At 55.4% G+C, this 18673-nt stretch overlaps 2 protein-coding genes and 1 non-coding gene across 12 annotated transcripts; all 3 read right to left on the bottom strand.

Moving 5' to 3' along the window:
• Positions 1 to 250: 250 nt before the first annotated feature.
• C10H12orf57 (chromosome 10 C12orf57 homolog) lies at positions 251 to 3761 on the bottom strand. Of its 3 annotated transcripts, none has more exons than XM_003820273.5 (3): positions 2028 to 3761; positions 1579 to 1755; positions 251 to 482 (listed from the first exon to the last, which is right to left on the bottom strand). In XM_003820273.5, the coding sequence occupies exons 1-3, from the start codon at positions 2077 to 2079 to the stop codon at positions 331 to 333; spliced, it is 381 nt and encodes a 126-aa protein (XP_003820321.1). In that variant the 5' UTR covers positions 2080 to 3761; the 3' UTR covers positions 251 to 330. The 3 variants fall into 3 exon arrangements, with proteins under 3 accessions (XP_003820321.1, XP_014202545.1, XP_063449416.1); XM_014347059.5 differs by having other exon boundaries at positions 1666 to 1755; XM_063593346.1 differs by having other exon boundaries at positions 251 to 1755.
• Positions 2333 to 2396, bottom strand: LOC112436770 (U7 small nuclear RNA). The gene has a single exon (XR_003025464.1). It is a non-coding gene; the product is annotated as a U7 small nuclear RNA (small nuclear RNA).
• Positions 3762 to 3890: 129 nt separating the features above from the next.
• ATN1 (atrophin 1) lies at positions 3891 to 18250 on the bottom strand. 8 transcript variants are annotated; one of them, XM_034935253.3, is made up of 10 exons: positions 17824 to 18250; positions 12179 to 12367; positions 11894 to 12031; positions 11628 to 11741; positions 8639 to 10662; positions 8133 to 8355; positions 7033 to 7729; positions 5187 to 5330; positions 4656 to 4836; positions 3891 to 4463 (listed from the first exon to the last, which is right to left on the bottom strand). In XM_034935253.3, the coding sequence occupies exons 2-10, from the start codon at positions 12203 to 12205 to the stop codon at positions 4430 to 4432; spliced, it is 3582 nt and encodes a 1193-aa protein (XP_034791144.1). In that variant the 5' UTR covers positions 12206 to 12367; positions 17824 to 18250; the 3' UTR covers positions 3891 to 4429. The 8 variants fall into 8 exon arrangements, with proteins under 8 accessions (XP_034791144.1, XP_034791146.1, XP_034791145.1 ...); XM_034935255.3 differs by having other exon boundaries at positions 8639 to 10659; XM_034935254.3 differs by having other exon boundaries at positions 12179 to 12351.
• Positions 18251 to 18673: the final 423 nt, after the last annotated feature.

Below are 18673 nucleotides of genomic sequence, written 5' to 3'. Positions count from 1 at the left end.
CCCCTGTGCAGGCCCACCCACCCACCCAGGGTGCTGAGGGACCCAATCCAGCCTCTCAACCTGCCCCGGGGGAAGGGGAGGAGCCTCAGGCAGGGTTAGGCCCTGGGGCAGGGTTAGGCCCTGGGGCAGGGTTAGGCCCAGCCAGGACCATAGGAAGGAGCTGTTAAGGGGGATGGGGCCTGGAAAGGCAGAGGGAATCAGGGAAGGAGAGATGGGGGTTGTCAGGTCCGCAAGAGACTGACACCAAGGCTAAGTCACAGGCGCATTTATTATTGTCTGGAACATCAAGGCCTTTCCTCCCCTGGCAGTGGCACAAGGGAGGGCCAACTCTCAGGAGGCGGCCACGCTGCCACCAGCAGCAGGCCCATGGGGTGGCAGGGTCATGGGCGGCAGGAACAGCGCCTTCAGCTTGCCTGACAGGCTGGCGATCTCAGGATCCTGGGCTTCGTAGGACTTGACCAAGCGAGCAAACTTAAGGACACCTGCAAGAGGGAGTGGAAGGTCAACCCTTCTCCTAAGGACCAGCGTGCCTAAGACACCTGGAGGGGGTGGTAGTTTAAGCATGAACTGCTCCCCCACTGGCTGGGCAGCTGTTTGCCAAACAGGACGCATGCAGGCCTCTGTCCCGTGTGGTTTGGATGATGACATTTGGTCTACACTGGGCACAACTAGATGGGATGCAGTGAATAAAAATGTCCCAAGGCAGTGTGCTTCTTGCTCTCAGGTGAACCATTTTAGCAGTTTAGTCACTGGAACCCCAAGAATGAACACGAGACCCCAGGTCTGTAGCTGGAACTCAGAAAGGCTATGGGGCAGCAGAGCTGAATCAGTCAACACCTTTGGGGAACACCAGGATCTCACCAAAAATTTAACCACCAACCCCCAAACAAAAATTAGCTGAAACACCCTGGAGAGACTGCAGCCACTGCTGTCATGCAGACATGTCACTAAAACGTGGCACAACAGCATTTAAGTCCAGCTCTGCTACTCGAGAGTCTGCACCATTAGAGTTTGCTTCCTCATCACAAAATGGAATAATAATGTGATTGACCGTACAGGTGGGCCATCCTTAATTAGAAAATCCAAAATCTGAAATTATGAGTGCCAGTGTGAGGCCGAAAATGGAAAATTCCACACCTGACTTCATAGTGGGGGGTGGGGGAGACTGTAGTCAAAACGCAGTCAAAACTTTGTCTCATGCACAAAATTATTCAGACTATTATATAAAATTACCTTCAGGCTATGTGCATAAGGTGCGTGTATATGAAACAAAACAATTTCGTGTTCAGATTTAGGTCCCATCCCCCAAGATATCCATGTATATGTAAATATTCCGAAATCTGAAAAAACCCGAAACACTTCCGGTCCCAACCATTTCGGGTAAGGGATACAGAACCTCTACTGTACAAAATGCAACTCGGACGCACAAGCTCAGGGTAGACCCTGGGCTCTGAGTGCCAAGAATGTTAGTCAGATTGTGGCTGCCGCCGTGTGGCGAGAAAGGGGACAACCGCTCATGGGCCCACAGATCCGGCGCCCTCTCCCGACCCAACTCCCGCCTTCCCGCGTCTGACCCACCTTCCCCGTCGCAGCTGAAGCCATAGGCTTTGATAACCTCCTGCTGGATCTGCGTGGCCACGGGCAGCACGAATTGCAGCATCTTACCCATGTCGTTGCAGGCGTTATCCCGAGCCTCGTCCATGCGCACTGCGTTCTCCGGGGCGGAGAACGCCTGGATCACCTCCGCCAGGACCACTGCGCGCCAGAAGCATCCCAGGGAGGCGTCCCGGGTAGGCGTCGGAGAACGGACAGCGGGCCCAGCGGAGAGCGCAAGGAATTAGCGGATTGAGGCTGTAGGTAACCCAATAAGATCCCAAGTCTTGGGGGCAAGCGCCCCACTTAAATGACGGTACCCGGCGTCTCCTACCCCATTTTCCCGGCGGACATAGCCAGGTTTGTCGCCCCACATCCTCCGCCCGCATCCTCCCCAGACCAGCAGCCCATGCCTTGACTAGGATGATTCTCACCCTTCGCTTGCTCAGCGCTCAGGGCCGCCGGTTGGGTCGAGGCGGACGCCATAGGGCGTCTGAAGCTCTAGGTTCAGCGGATGTAAATGGAAAACTCACGAATAAAGAGCCGCGTCCTACAACCGTTCCCAAAGCCAGTGGGGGTGGAAAGGAAACAGCATCCGGCGCAGCCGGAAGCCTTCAGGCGTGGCCCAAACCTTCATACCCGAGGTTTACAACAGCATTTAGACCAACAAAAATATCCATCAAGTAACATAATTCCTGCACAGTGAAAATAACCTATTATTAGAAACAGACTACATAAGAGGGGCTTTCCAGTAAACAAACCAGAAAGCCTACTAGACAAATTCTAAAAGAGCTGTAACACTGCTGCGCATGTGTTCGGAGAGAAGATGGGATATGCAGGAACTCCACATTTGGTGAGGGTGAGCTTAGGTGACTTTTTTCTTGTTCCCACTACTGTATAAACAACGACGCATGTGGTAACTTTCAGTAGGAAAAATAATATTCTAAGGAACTTACTTAAGTCATTCATTTCTAGAGTTCGCGAACATTTGTTGTCAGCCCATGCAAATGAGTTCGGTGCTGATTGGTTGAGAAAGCAGCCAGTCAGAGCCCCTTCGTTGTTGTTAAGCCCGGAGACCTGGATTCGGCAGTAAAGGCCCAGAGCAAAAGCCGTTGTCGCAGTTTCCTAAAGGCCTTGTCTATTGATGAGCGATGGAGCCTAATGCCCGGCCCGATTTCCCTTCCCTTCCAGGCTTTTATCACCCACTCCCTTCTCAAACTGTAGGTGGTTAAGGATGCCAGGTACTAATCGCCTGGACCTATTAAAACTAGCCCACCCCACCCCCGCTTCATAACCGGCTTTGTTTTTTGTTTTTGAGACGGAGTCTTGCTCTGTCGCCAAGCTGGAGTGCAGCTGGGGGGGATCTTGGCTCACCATAACCTCCACCTCCCGGGTTCAAGCGATTCTCCTGCCTCAACCTCCCAAGTCGCTGGGACGACAGGCGCGCGCCACCATGCCCAGCTAATGTTTTGTTTTTAGTAGAGACAGGGTTTTGCCATGTTGGCCAAGCTGGTCTGGAACTCCTGACCTCGTGATCCGCCCGCCTCGGCCTCCCAAAGTCCTGGGATTACCAGCGTGAGCCGTCGCGCCTGGCCTCACAACCGTTTCTTAAACTATTCCACGGAAAGGTTTCAGGACTCTGAAGCCTTTGTTCCGGAGGACTCTGGTGGCTCCTAGCAGTGAGACCCGTCTGAATAGATTCCCAGACCTGACCATGTCAGAGGTGGGCCTGTCCCAGGCCTCTAGTGTTTGGTTGGTTGGGGTGTCTTTTGTTTGTTTGTTTTGAGATAGGGCCTTGCTCTGTCACCCAGGCTAGAGTGCAGTGGTGTGATCATGACTCACTGTAGCCTCGACCCCCAAGTGATCCTCCCACCTAAGCCTCCTGAGTAGCTGGGACCACAAGTGCACCACAACCCCCAGCTGATTTTGTCTTAAGATGGGGTTTCTCTATGTTGCCCAAGCTGGTTTCCAACTCCTGGGCTCAAGCAATCCACCCGTGTCTTACAGGCATGAGCCACAGAGCCCAGACCGAGGCCTCCACTGGCGCGCAGTGGTCCTGCCCAGCCTTGGGGCAGGAGGGGGCACCAGCACCCATGGTACCGCCTCCAGCTGAGTCAAGGCTCTGGGCTCTTCAGGGATCCCCTCTCCAATTCTTCCCAGCCCCCACACCCCGTTCCTTAAGAAGGTCTGGTCTCTTCCCGCTTCCCTGCCAGGCCCTGGCTGCAGTTCTCTCTAAGCACCTCTGCACTGAGACCCAGCCTCACCCCCATATCCCGCAAAGAACAGTCACAGCCACGTTCCTGGGGAGTTGTGAGGATGTTTTTGTTTGGTTGGTTTGGTTGGGATGTTTTTTTAAGAGCGTCATATAGATATTTATATATATAAATTATTAATGTGGGGAAGGGGCAAGGGGCATACATTGCAGAGGGGGCGCGCACACAGGGATCGGGGAGGGGCAGGGGTGGCACACGATGCTACGCAAAACAGCCACATCTAACAGATGAAATAATCACACCAACGGGGCAGGGGAGGGGCGGCGGCCACAGGGGTTGGGCATGGGGGAGGAGAAAAGCAGGGGGGACAAGGAAGAAGACCTGGTCCAAGATTCTGTGCGCTTTCTGTCCCCATCCTCGCCACCTCCCCACCTCTGCACACCACACCGGGCCTTGGCCTTCTGTCTGTCCTTCCCTCCCCCACTCTCTGTCCAGCTGCGGAGGCCCTGCAACTGAGCAGCACCCTCTTGGCTCTGGGTGGCAGGCCAAGGGCGCGGTGGGGGGAGGGTGGGGGTGCTCCAAGGTCCAATGTAGGAGCCATGGTGCTCTCTTGATCGCAGGTTCTACAGTGGCTTGTCGCTTTCCTTCTTCAGGTGACTAGGGAAGGGGCAGTGCATAGCAGAGAGGTAACAGACTTGAGACCAACTCTGACCTTGCCCCCTCTTACCGAAGGGGTTGGGAGAGGAGGGGTTCCCTCCCCCAGGAGCACAGTGCCCAGCCGTACCATGCCCACAGCTCCTCCCAGGCTCGCTGAGCCCATGTCCCCTGGGCTGGGGCACCCTAGGGTACCTGTAGTAGTCCTCCTGGGCAGGCAGCGGCACACTGTGCAGCGGGTGATGGGCATGCAGCCACTGCTGCTGTTCCAGCGCCAAGCGCTGCAGCTCAGCTGACTGTGCGTGCATGGCCTGCAGCTGATGAGCTGCTGACATCGGGGCAGAAAGGGAGGCCGGCAGGTCCCGGTAAGGGGCAGCTGTGAGCAGGAAGGGCAAGGGGCACGTGACCAATGGATAACAAGTACCTGCTCTGGACCAGGGGATAGCCAGCTCCTTTACATACAAAGGTAATGAACTAAAAAGTCAGGTAACACAGCCAGTTCTGTAAGTTGCCAGTGGTAGAGTGGAATTGGGATTCGAACCTCTTAGGCTGACACTAAAACTCGTGCTTCTCTTGGGCAGAGCTTCAGCTCTCCTATTCCCATGCCCAGCTCCTCTAGGCACCTCCTCATCCCTCCCCAAGCCCAACTAGGCCCATCCCCCCACCCAAATACCTCCTTTCTGCCCTTTTCTCATTGGAGCTGCCTACCCCAACTTCCATCCTTACCAAAGAGCTGGTGACGAAGAACTTCGTTCTCGTGCAGAGGGTGAGGAAGCAGGGGGTTAGGGAGAGTTCCAGCTGGGTAGGGGATCCGGGTAAGGTGAGACCCTGAGGCCAGGGGGTCAATGAGAGGGTGCACCGAGGCAGAGGCTGGAGGGCAGAGAAGAGGAAGGTGTCACCAGAAGGCAGGTTTAGGGCAAACCATGCATTTGGGTGAAGGGATCCAAGCCTGGGAACTGAGTCGGACAAACACAAGGAGGTCCAAAGTGGAACAAAGGCAGAGTGGAAGAACTAGAGTCCTGGCAGGGGTGGACAGGCTGAGCCCTACTGGAGGAGGGACATATGGATGACACAGGACAGGAGATTACAGTCATCAGAAGGGTCTGAGGGGAAGGACAGAGAGAGGTAGACTGCGTGAAGGAGGTGGAAGATGATAGAAGTTTAGAAAATAAGACAAGAAGAGGCCGGGCGCAGTGGCTCAAGCCTATAATCTCAGCACTTTGGGAGGCTGAGGCAGGCAGCTCACTTGAGGTCAGGAGTTCAAGACCAGCCTGGCCAAGACGGTGAAACCCTGTTTCTACGAAAAATACAAAAAAATTAGCCAGGCAGGGTGGCACACGCCTATAGTCCCAGCTCCTCGGGAGGCTGAGGCAGGAGAATCGCTTGAACCTGGGAGGTGGAAGCTGCAGTGAGCCGAGATCGCGCCACTGCACTCCAGTCTGGCCAAAAGAAAAAAAGGAAGCCGGGTGCGGTGGCTCACGCTTGTAATTCCAGCACTTTGGGAGGCCAAGGCGGGTGGATCACAAGGTCAAGAGATCAAGACTATCCTGGCCAACATGGTGAAACCCCGTGTCTACTAAAAATACAAAAATTAGCTGTACTTGGTGGCACACGCCTGCAGTCCCAGCTACTCGGGCAGGCAGTGCCTGCTGAGGCAGAAGAATCACTTGAACCCCAGAGGCGGAGGTTGCAGTAAGCCGAGATCGCGCCACTGCACTCCAGCTTGGTGACAGGGCGAGACTCCGTCTCAAAAACAAAAAAATGGTGAAAGGATAGTAAGTAAAGCTCATTATCGCCTATGACACCCAAACCCAAAGCTACAGGGCCCTTTCTAGAAAGTTACAGATCTAGAGATGGGGAAAAACATGAAAGACCTCGCAGAGGGAGAAAAGGAGAAAATGGCAAAAAATGAGTTGAATCCAGAGAAATCAGAAGATAGGTTTGTGGGTTGGGCACGGTGGCTCACGTCTGTAATCTCAGGACTTTGGGAGGCCGAGGTGGGTGGATCGCTTTGAGCTCAGGAATTTGAGACCAGCCATGGCCAACATGGCGAAACCCCATCTCTACCAAAAATACAAAAATTAGCCAGGTATGGTGACACACGCCTGTAATCCCAGCTACTCCAGAGGCTGAGGTAGGAGGATCACTTGAGACCGGGAAGTCGAGGCTGCAGTGAGCTGTGATTGCGCCACTACACTCCAGCCTGGGTGGCAGAGCCAGACCATGTCTCAAAAAAATAAATAAGAAGACAGGTTTGTGAAGGGCTTAGGAGAATGGGGCTGTGAGAATAGAAAAGTGTCCTTCAAAAGCTCCCGTGTGGGCCTCTGTCATGGGTAGGATACTAGACTATGGAGAGAACTGGGCTGTGGGGCATACAGGCTTTGTGGCCAGTGAAGGCCATGAGAAGACACGGCTGAGAGAACGTCAGGGAGGCAAAGTTCAGGGCAGCAATCTCAGGAAAGGTTCATGCCAGGCCAGGGGAGGAAAGTCTTGGCCATAGGAACGAAAGAGCCCAGTCATGATAGGGGGAAGGTGGCCCCAAAGGGCCAGGGCAAGGAAGGAGGGGTCTCACCTGCATGGATAGCATCTTGCTGGTGCAGGTGCAGGTGCGAGTGGATGTGGGAGTGCTGGTGGTGATGGGGAGTCACATTGAGCATCTGCAGCCGGGCCAGTGGGTCATTGCCCAGGGCCGCCACCCTTTCTGCGTGCTGCCTCTCAGCTGCCAGCCGCTCAGCATAGGACATGTCAGGCCGTAGGGCTGGCCCAGCTGCCAGCGCTAGACGTTCTCGCTCCAGGGGCCCCAGGCTCGGATGAAAGGGGAAAGGGTGCAGGCCAGGTGGGCCAGGCTGCAGAGCCAGGCCCCCATGTCGGGGAAAGGGATCCAAGCCCGGCCCAGGGACCCCATGTAGGGGTTCCAGCTCACTAGGCTTCACCTCAAAGCCAGGCTTGAGGCGGTCACGGAGGTCTCGTTCACGGGCTTCCCGTTCCCTCTCCCGGGCAGCTGGATCACTGCTGTACAGGGCCGGGACATTGTAACCCAGGAGCCCCGGGTCCACTGCCCCCAGGGGCACGTAGAATGGATGGTTGCGATTGCCAGGAGACATGACATGAGGCCGGGCATATTCACTGAGAGTGCGCAAGGCTGGAGTGTCAGGACCCAGGTAGGGGGGCACTGTAGCCACCGCACTGCCCGGTTCAAATGGAGGGCGATGGGGCACTGGGCCCAGAGATGGGCATTCCACCGGAGCACGGCCCTCCTGAGCCAACTTCTGTGGGATACAGGGAAAAGTGGAGTCAAAGCGGCAGTTATGAAAAGAGGTGGCTGGTTTCAAGCTGCCCATTTGTTTCGACAGCCGAATGCCAAAATGCCTCAACTCATTGAAACTCTGCCCACCTGGAACTTAACTGCGGCCCCCGCTCCCGAATATTTGCCCTTCTTGGGATCCACAGGTAGTCCCATCTGAGCATGCCTTTTCCCAACCCAGGAATGCAGATGGCTCTCGCTGAAAACCTTTTGGGCTCCATTTCCTGGGCTGCAGTGGTACCTCCCCTCCGACAGGTGGCGACGTGACTCGCCCGCCCACCCAGCCACAGCCCCGCAGCGTAGCGCAGCGCAGGGGGAAGGAAGGAAAGAGGGAAAGAAGGCGGTGGCGCAGGCAGTGTCGCACTCACCACGCTGCGTTCAAGCTCGCGCTCCTTCTCGCGCTCGCGCTCTTTCTCGCGTTCCCGCTCGCGCTCGCGCTCCTTTTCTTCGCGCGCGCGCTGCTCGGCCTCGCGCCGCACCTTCTCCACCAGGTCGGCCCGCTTCTTGGCCAGCTTGGAGCCCTCCAGTGGCACGAAGTACAGGTCGCTGCGCGCGCACGAGTTGAAGCCGCGATCCAGGTGTTTGTTGAACCTGCCGGGCGTGGAAGCAGCGGGCGCTCAGGCGGTGCGAGCTGCCCGATGGAGCCCGCAGCGCCGCGGCCCCGGCGAGTGCTTGTAGCCCCCGCCTCAAAACCACCCCTGCAGGCTGTGAGCTGCTGCGGGCCTCACTGGCCACTAGGCCTGGACGGAGGAGAGGGGCGTGCTTTTCTAAAACACTACACCAGCGCAAGGCCCCTCCCTGCTACTCCCTCTCTCGTCGCCGCCTTGTCGTCGTCCCCTTTCCAGGCCCACCTCCGCCCCACCTGGCCGCTCACCTGGCAGACTGACTGGCATGGCTGGGTACATCTACCACCTTGGGAGGGGGCGAGGGGCTGCGGGCTGGGGGCACCGGGCTCTCGGGGGTCTCATACTCCTCAGCCGGCTCCTGTTTGATCTGCGTGGCGCTCAGGGGCGGCCCTGAGGCAGGGGCCGCAGGTGGTGGTGGCAGCGATGGCAGGCCTGAGGGCCCCGCAGGTGGCAGGGGCCCAGGTCCCACGGTGGGCGAGCCCGGCTTGAAGGTCCCTGGGCCTGCAGGTGGCGAGGTTCCTCGATAGCCCGGTGGGGTCCCCGTTCGGAAGGAGGGAGGCGACCCGGGTTTGTATCCGGGTGGGGTGGCTGTCTTGTAGGCCCCCGGGGACGGGGCTCTCTTTCCGTACGGTGGGGGCCCAGGTGGGGAGGCCGTTTTGTAGCCTGCTGGCGAGGAAGCCACGGTGGCAATGACCGTGGAAAGGGTAGCCGAAGAGGTGGTGACCGTAGGCACCGGTGGGAAAGGGTAGGGCGCCCCTTGAGGGCCCTGGGAAGGGGAGGGGTGTGAACATGGGTAGGACCCTTGAGAAGTGGAAGAGGAAGAGTTGGAAGAGGAAGAGACTGGAGGGCCATTGGGGCCTGCTTGGCTGTAGGACACCTGGCTGTGAGGTGGGGGCAGGTGTGCTGGCCCTGGTGGGTAGGGCCTCAGAGACCCCAGGGAGGGAGACATGGCGTAAGGGTGTGCGTGGTGGGAGCTACCGCCCTCCAGTGGGTGGGGAAATGCTCCAGGAGGAGGGGGCCCAGAGTTTCCGTGATGCTGCTGCTGCTGCTGCTGCTGCTGCTGCTGCTGCTGCTGCTGCTGCTGCTGCTGTTGCTGCTGCTGGTGGTGATGGTGATGTGTTGAGACTGGTGGGTGGGCGGTGGACTGGGCCCCAGTAGAGGGAGGGAAGGGGCCTGGATGGGCATTGCTGTTGGCTAAGAGGCGGCCATAGGGAGGAGGCGGTGGGGGACCCTGGCTCCACACAGCCTGGGATGGGAGAGAAGGCTGAGTATACTTGGGGGGCTGATTGGAGACAGAGAGGCTTGTTGGGGGAGGGAAAGAGTGGGGGTAGCTGGGCAATGCCTGGGAAGCTGGGAAGGGGGAGGCAGAGGAAGAGGAGGAAGAACTGGAAGAGGAGGCAGCTGCAGAGCTACTACTAGAGGATGAATAAGGAAACCTCATGGGGGGCGCTGGGGCAGAAGAGGAAGCAGGAGGCAGAGAGTGGGGTGAAGGAGCCAGAGTTGGGCCCTTCTCTGGGCCAGGAGGAAGTCCACCCATACCCTGTCCCATGGCGTGGGGAGAGGGCAGATGACCAGGTAGTGGTTGGGCCCCCAGGCCAGGGGGAGAGGCTGATGCATTGTTGAGGGGTCTCAGGGCAGGTGGGGGAGGCAGGTTCGGTGTCACATGGGGGAAGTTGGCTGGTGGTGGAGCAGAAGGTAGGTTCCCACCACCCACTGGAGTGGTAGGCGGCTTTGTTGGGGGAGCACCACTAGCCCCAGAGCTTGATACTGAAATGGGAGTAGTGGGTGGGGGGTGCTGCTTACCCCCATTAGGGCCCCCCACTGATGAGGCAGCCCCTCCCCCCTTGGGACCCATTGGGGGTCCAGACAAAACTCCACCAGTGCCCCCAGGATAGAGCTGTGGGTGAGGGGGAGGGGCCCCAGGAGGAGCCTGGAACATTCGAGATGTGGGGGGCTCCATGGGAGCATGATATCCAGTGGGTGTCACAGAAGGATGGGGTTCAAAGCTAGCCTCTGGCTGTCGAGGGGTGCTGTCTGGCGGTTGAGGGGAAGGAGGAAAGAGTGGAGGTGGGTGGTAGGGGCGGGCTGGGCCCTGGGACAGGCCAGAAGATGAGTCGGAGTCATTCTCCACACTTCCAGGGCTGTAGATACTGGGGGACGTGCTTCGGTTGTCCTGGTCGATATCCCTAGGGTCGCTGCTGCCATCATCATTAAGGCTCCGCCCGTCCAAGCTATCCAGATCGGAGGGAGACTGTGGCCGAGGGAGTTCCTGCTGTAGAAAAGGGAAGACTCATTTTTTCTCTTTTCCTTTTCTGCTTCCCTGAGATTTGGGGCCTCTCTTGCATAAAATCATTTCCCCTCACAGCACACTGTTGTACTGTGATGTGGTGAGTACTCTTGCTCAAGCCCACCTCTTACCATCTGGGGATTTCTCACTTTCCTCACATTCTTGGCTGCTCCCTAGCAGCCAGTCTTGTTTCCCGCCTGTAAAACCCTATTCCTTCCTCAAGGATCCATCTCAAGCACCTTGTCTCTACCCACAGCTGACTCCAACTCCCTGTCTTCCACCATCTCATAACCACCACTTTAACCATCCTCCATCCCCCAGGCCCTTGGTTTTTATACCACTTCTGGCTGGGCACAGAGGCTTACACCTGTAATCCCAGCACTTTGGGAAGCTGAAGCGGGCGGATCACTTGATGCCAGGAGTTCCAAACCAGCCTGGCCAACATGGTGAAACACTGTCTCTACCAAAAATACAAAAATCAGCCGGGCATGGTGGCTCATGCCTATAATCCCAGCCACTCGGGAGGCTGAGGCACAATTGTTTGAACCCAGGAGGCGGAGGTTGCAATGAGCTGAGATTGTGCCACTGTACTCCAGCCTGGGTGACAGAGCGAAACTGTCTCAAAAACAAACAAACAAAAACAATAAAAAAGAAAGACCACTTCTGCATTTTCCTTAAGATTTATTTGTTCCTCCGACTAAGACTTCTCACCCAGAGACTAGAATCCCCCAACTCTTCTGGTCCCCTTTGGCCCTGCCTGGTCATCTGGTGGTCTGTCAAAGCTCTAAGAATCTCTCTGGCATATTATAGACAGAACTGCTCTCATAAGCACTATGATCTGGCCTTTCTCTTATGTCCCAGGAGAGATCCAGCTAAGAATAGTGAGCATAAGGAAGTCTGAGAAAAGAATGGTCACAAGATGGGTCAGGATGGCGACAAGGGTTTCCCACCTCAGTTTTGGTCTTTTTTGGTGCATTGGTCTCCTCACTTTCACTCTCTGAGATCTCCTCACTCCGACCCTGCTTGTTGACCTTTGGGGTGGAGGCTTCCTCTACTCGGGCCTTCTGTTAGAGAGAAAGAGAAAATTCCTGTCTTTTCCCTACCTCCCGAGCTCCACCATTACCCTCTGCCAAACAGGAAGTTCCCCCCACAACACACACACACCCTCAGCCCCAGTGCCTTGGGCATCCTGTGGGAGGACCTGAGGACAGAATACCTTGGCTGTCTGCCTGGACTTCTCAGCTTTGCCATCACTGCTGGACGTGCTGACCCCTCCAGGGGAGGCCCGGCCCCTCGATCTCAGTTCTTCCCGGGGCCCAGGGGCCTCTTTCTTCCGTCCACTCCTCATTGACATCTACAGGAGGAGGAAGGAGGTAGGTAACACTGTTCTTTACATTGCACCTAACTTTATGGTGCACATTATTTGTTCTTCTTCTCTAGACCCTTCCTCCTAGCTTGCCTGCCCCGCCCCTCATCTTTCATGTCTCTCATTTTAACTCACCGAGTCTTTATTCTGTCGTGTCTTCATTCTTCAGGCTGTGGAGACCCCATTCTCCTCTGCCTGGGCAGCTGAATACAGAAACTTCTCTGCTCCACCCCAAGTTCCCCACAGCTGTGGTCTGGGAAGCAGGATCTCCAAGTTTCCAGTGTGGGCACCTGGAACTTTTGCAGGATCTGTTTTCAATGAAACCTGTTAGAAGGAAACCATCAGAGTCTCCAACTTGGAGAACAGAGTCACAAAGGAATACTATTCTGCTTGTCAGAGAACTGAGCAAGCGGCCCAACCCTAAGCCTTTGGGCCAAGAGGTACAGATACCACAAGACATTGCTGGCATGCCCCATGGGCTACCTTAGCTATCTAAAAGGGAGGCAGATTCTGCTCAAAGTATAATCTCTTTCATCTCTGTAGAGGGCAGAAAATTCGGATGTACCTACAAGCCCCAATCCAGGAGATCACACAGTTTACCCTTCATGATCCCTAAAGGATATTTGTGAACACACACATTCCACGGAGCCTTACAAAGGAACATAAAGAAATGGAGCGGGGCATGGTGGCTCATGCCTATAATCCCAGCACTTTGGGAGGCCTAGGTGGATGGATCACAAGGTCAGGAGTTCAAGACCAGCCTAGCCAACATGGTGAAACCCAGCCAGGCGTGGTGGCACGTGCCTGTAATCCCAGCTACTCAGGAGGCTGAGGCAAGCAAATCACTTGAACCTGGGAGGCAGAGGTTGCAGTGAGCCGAGATCATGCCACTGCACTCCAGCCTGGGTGACAGAGTAAGACTCTGTCTCAAAAAAAAAAAAAAGAAAAAAGAAATGACATTGAAGTATTAAATTAATTGAATACCTTCTTTATATCAAGCCCTTCACATACATGATTTCATTTAATATTTACAACCAACCCTGAATGGTAAGCATTATTACCCTCTTTATATAGGTGAGGGAACTGAGGCTCAAAGATTGTGATTGTGACTAGCCCAACCTCACACAGTGAGGAACCAGTGACAGAGCCAGAATCAAACCCACATCAGTGACTTCAAAGCCCATGCTCTTTCTTCTATACTTTGCTGTATTCTCCTCAGAAGTTGCTGGGGAGAATTCTCAGAAGGCCTAGATCAGTCACAGAGATATGAAAAGAATCTTTTCTCACATCAGAGTAGGTAGAAGAAGAATGTCCCATTCTATAATACAAAGGAACACAGCCCTGCCAATCCCAAGACTAAACCTAGGTAGCCCCAAATTGTAGAACTTCATTTTTGAGAGCCCCATAAAGGACCCATTCTCTAGTACTTGAGCTCCCTAAGGCTAGAGGAAAAGTCAGGGTTTTCACATGAATGATTAAAGACTCAAAATATCCGTGAGCAAACAACACAGATGTACCAGTTTTTAAGCCTATCCTCCTACTTGGTGTAGACTGGGTTACACGGTTTCTCACAGCCAATCCATCCGTATCTGTCTATCAGCAGGTATCTATCTTTATCCAAATCCCTATAGCCAGCTGTATTCATTTGCACTTGTTTGTATTTCTTGCTAAGTGTCAAGTCCCTCCAAATTACTGATTGTAAGATCTTTTGAGAGCAAAAATGGTATTTTCTTACTGTTTTCTTCCTTTCCACTGATGTGTGTGCGCTTTTCTTGTGATTGACCTTTAAACCCACTAACATCAGTAGGTCTTTCTTCCTGAATTAAGTGCTGCTAGCTCCAGTGGGAACAGACTAAGCTTACCCATCTATTCTATTCTGAGTTGGAGGCCTGCTAGGTAAACGGCATGTCCATATTCTGTAGTGTATTTTTTCCCAAGAAACACAGTAATTCTCACTCACCTCCACGGAACCATACTGATGCAGGCAGTAAGGGGTGAGTCTAACCTTTCCAGGAAACTTCACAATTTACTTAGAATCACAAAATTGCTGGGACAGAGCCTATCTTCTGAACTTTCAACTGACGCTCTGCCCAGTAGACTTGTCTTTTTTTTTTTTTTTTTTTTGAGACAGAGTTTCACTCTTGTTGCCCAGGCTGGAGTGCAGTGGCGTGATCTCACTCACTGCAACCTCTGCCTCCCAGGTTCAAGCAATTCTCCTGCCTCAGCCTCCTGAATAGCTGGGATTACAGGCATGCACCACCACGCCCGGCTAATTTTTTGTATTTTTAGTAGAGACAGGGTTTCACCATGTTAGTCAGGGTGGTCTCGAACGACTGACCTCAGGTGATCTGCCTGCCTCGGCCTTCCAAAGTGCTGGGATTACAGGCGTGAGCCACTGTGCCCGGCCAACTAGTTTTCTTTTTTTTTTCTTTTTTTTTTTTTTTGAGATGGATTTTCGCTCTTGTTCCCCAGGCTGGAGGTGCTATGGCATGATCTCAGCTCACTGCCACCTCCGCCTCCCAGGTTCAAGCGATTCTCCTGCCTCAGCCTCCCAAGTAGCTGGGATTACAAGCGCACACCACCACACCTGGCTAATTTTTGTATTTTTAGTAGAGACGGAGTTTCACCATGTTGACCAGGCTGGTCTCGAACTCCTGACCTCAGATGATCCACCTGCCTCAGCCTCCTAAAGTGTTGGGATTACAGGCGTGAGCCACCATGCCCGGCCTTTTTTTTTTTTTTTTTTCAACTGCAGCTATTTTCCCACATTTTTTAGTTGTTATGTAGACTGGTTTTAAAATACTATCAACCAAAAAAAAAAAAATCCAAAGAACAACACCCACCATAGCAAAAGAGGAAAACAATCTTAAACAAAAAGCACAACAAAGATGACTATTTGTGATTGGTGTATTTTTGCCAGCCCTCCTAGAGAAGGGTGTCCATCTCCCTTCCCCATCACAGAACCTGTTCACCAAGTCAGTTAGGTTAGGGGATCCAAAAGGTCAGAGAAACACAGGAATGTACCTGAGGAACACAGCAATCATAGTATGCCCTTCTTTTTTAATCACCTGAAATCTGATAAAAACTAGCAATGAGAAGCTTTGAAGGAGAAAAGCAGTCATAAAAGAACAAGTAATCCTGGGGATGAGGAGTGGCAGACGAGGAAAGGAGTTAGGGGTGGATTGTGTGTCTTTCTAGACCTGGGTCATGTTTTAGCACCAGCCTACACTCCTAGCAGGCAATCACTGTAACTAATATTACAGAGCACCTACTCTGTATCTGGCCACATACTAAGCACATTCACCTTCATTACCTTGCTTTATTTTATTTATTTATTTATTTATTTATTTATTTATTTATTTATTTATTGAGATGGAGTCTCACTCTGTCACCCAGGCTGGAGTGTCGTGCCGCGATCTCGGCTCACTGCAAGCTCCACCTCCCGGGTTCACGCCATTCTCCTGCCTCAGCCTCCTGAGTAGCTGGGACTACAGGCGCCCGCCACCACGCCCGGCTAATCTTTTTGTATTTTTACTAGAGACGGGGTTTCACCGTGTTAGCCAGGATGGTCTCGATCTCCTGACCTCGTGATCCGCCCGCCTCAGCCTCCCAAAGTGCTGGGATTACAGGCGTGAGCCACTGCGCCCTGCCATTACCTTACTTTAAAAAGAAAATGATTAAGACCAGACTGGGTTGGGAGGAAAGTGAGAACTAGAAAGAGAGCCCCTAAGTAAGAACAGGAAAAGAAATTAAGAGAGAAATATGGGATGTCAGAAGGAATACAGTGGAGTCACAAGCTCTCTGGGAGGGGCTCGCAGGCTAAATTTCAGGATCATTGGCCCAGCCCCCAACATCATTCTGGACCTGCCAGACTAACAAACCAGTCCAAAGTGACTCCTAGATAACAATGCAGCCCAGACCAGCAGATAAGATGCACTGGCCTAAGCCTTCTGAGAATCCGGGACCTTCAGAGAGGCCTCAGAGATCATCTCATCTATAGCCCCTTCATCTTAACAATGAAGCCCAGGCTCAAAGAGAAGTGACTTGCCCAAGGTCACAGAGGCACAGCCAGGTCTAGACACAGGTCTCCTGGCTCCTGTTCTATAGTATTTCCCCTGCATGAAGCTGTTTCACAGCCCTCTGTCCTGGGCCACCCTCACCTGGGATGGGCCTGGGAGCCCAGCCATTTCTACAAGGTCAGGGAAGAAGGCCAAAGGTTAGTTGAGGGAAGGAGGAAAAGGGTTACTCAAGAAGGGAGGCTCAAAGAGGAATTCAAGTTTTAGAAAATCAAAGAAAGTGCAAAGAAGCAAAAAGACAACTCTACAAAAAATAACATAATAAGGGAGGTAGAGGTCAGAACCAACTGCCAAAAGATGGTGTAACCTGAACAGAAGCGTTTTCATCCTCCCATCATGCCCAGGTGGAGAGACCTGGAGAAACACCTATGATCTGCAAGGAACGTATCTACCTGTTCCAACAGACTACAACATGAAAGGGTGCACACCGTGGGGAAACTCCCAACCACCAACAGATCCAGAAACAACCTCCAAAACCCAGCCCAGAGTCCCAAGGACAGCCACAGGCTGAGGTCCAATAAACATTCGAAGCCCCCCCAACCAATCTGACATCCCACTGGATCACTACCATAGCAACACAGTGGCAAAAGGTGCCCCTCAAGAGACCATCCCAGGTGTCCATCTGGCAGCTACCCCCTACCCCAGTTGCCAAAGCAACTCCTACCCTCCTATAGCACCTCAGGGAAGGGAGCTTGAAGGTACCTACCCTAGTCAAAATAAGCCCATGCACAAAGGGAGATCTTTGAGCTCAAAGCAGTAACTAAGGCCTCCCTATATAGATCACAGCTCCAGGGGCAGCGGACGCTCCGGAAATTGGAGGGTGGAGGGTGGAGGTCGCAACTTGCCTGGAGTGCCTATAAGGTTGCTCAATTCTCTCATTTCCATCCTCCCAGAACCCCTTTCTTCCCAACTCCCCCTTCTGTGTTCCTGTTTTCCTCCTCACTAGTTTTGGGATAACCCACACTACTGGGCCCCAGTGCCCTCTCCAAGAAATAACTATGTCTGGGATAGGGAAAACAGGGTCAGAGGTGACCTGGAGTAGGGGAATGAAAACCGTCACAAAGACATGGCCTTCCCTCTTCCACGCTGGAAAACCTCCGGCTCTTCTCAAAAATGGACCTCTCTTTGCCCAAGCCTCCGTCTCCCCCAGGTTCATCAGCCACAATCCCTCTTTCCACCTACCACACCCCTTTCCCGTTTCCCACTTCCCGTCTATTCCTAAAGCCCCCAACCCCAGGCTCCGGAACCCGTGTTCTGGGCCTTTGGAGCTTTTTCCTGGAGGCTTCATGCCCCACCTCGCTGCCATCTCTCCTATCCATTCTGCCTTCGCCCGGAACCCCACTCACAGCATCCCCCGTTTTCCTCTGCCAACCCCGGCCTCGATGTTCCTCCTCTTTTGGGTCTGCGGGTCCCGGATACCCTCTGGCCCCACAGGCCTCCTCCGGAGACCCTCCCTCCTTCCCCACCTTCCCGATCCTCCCGAAACCCTGGCCCCCGACTCTCCTCGGCGGGCCCCACCCCCTGAGCCCCCGGCCCTCAGGCCAGGCAGAGCCCGCAGTGGGGGGACGGGATTGGGAAAATAACAAATGGAGGCGGCGGCGGCAGGAGGGGGAACTGGGAGGGGTGGGGGTGGGGAGGCGCAGGCCGGAGCCCGGGCGGGACAGAACCCCGCGGGCCCGGGGCCCAGGCGGCCGCAGACCTTACCTGCTGGTAGCTCGGGACGGCTGGCTGGCTCCGAGCGGGATTCCGGGCTCCGGCGCCTCTGGGGGGCGGCGGCGGCAGCTCCCCCGCCCCCCTCTCCTCTTCGCGGCCTCAGTCGCCGCCGCGACGACGGCGGCGGCGGCCCCGACCCCCCCGGAGGGCGGCCCCCATCCCCCCTTTTCCCCGCCTGGCCCCAATCGCCCGCCGGCCCCCGGGGCAAACCCCGATCCCCGCTCTGCTCCCCACCTCCCCGGGCTTGCCGCCTCCCCCTGGCCGCCCGGAATGCCCCGGGCCGCGCCGCCCGCCCCCGCCGCGCCGCCCGGCCCCGCGGCCCGCCCGGCCCTCGGCGCGGTTCCGACCCGCCGCCGCCCGCGCCCGCCTAGCGCAGCCCGCACCCGCGCGATCCCGGGCCCCTCGGCCGCCTCGCCCGCGGCCCCCGCCCGTTCCCCGGCAGTCGGCTCCCTCTCCCCCCTCCTAGCCCCTCCCCCAAGCCGCGGTCCCTCCGAAATGGCCCGGCCCGAGGCCCCGACCCGGCGCGGGGCTGCGGACGGGCTGGGCGGTGCGTCCGGCGACTCGCACAGGAAAGCGGACGGCGAAGGGAGGGAGCCTGGGAGAGGGGGATGGGAGAAGGGAGGAAGAGGGAGAAGGAGGGAGCGCGGAGGAACGGAGGAGAGAGGGGCCAGGAGGGAGACGCGAGGGAGGGAGCGCGAGGCAAGCCGCGAGGGGGGAGAGAGGGGGAGCCGGAGAGGGGGAGGCGCAGCGCGAGTTGGCCGAGGCCGAGGCCGAGGGGGCCGGGGCGCGGGGAGGGCTAGCCGTGGCGGAATGTGGGGAGCCCGCGGGCCTGGCGCGGGAG

Source organism: Pan paniscus, chromosome 10 (genome assembly GCF_029289425.2).
Source record: "Pan paniscus chromosome 10, NHGRI_mPanPan1-v2.0_pri, whole genome shotgun sequence".
Taxonomy (NCBI): Eukaryota; Metazoa; Chordata; class Mammalia; order Primates; family Hominidae; genus Pan; species Pan paniscus.
Note: the sequence above shows the minus strand (reverse complement) of the source record. Positions and strands in the feature narration are given on the sequence as shown.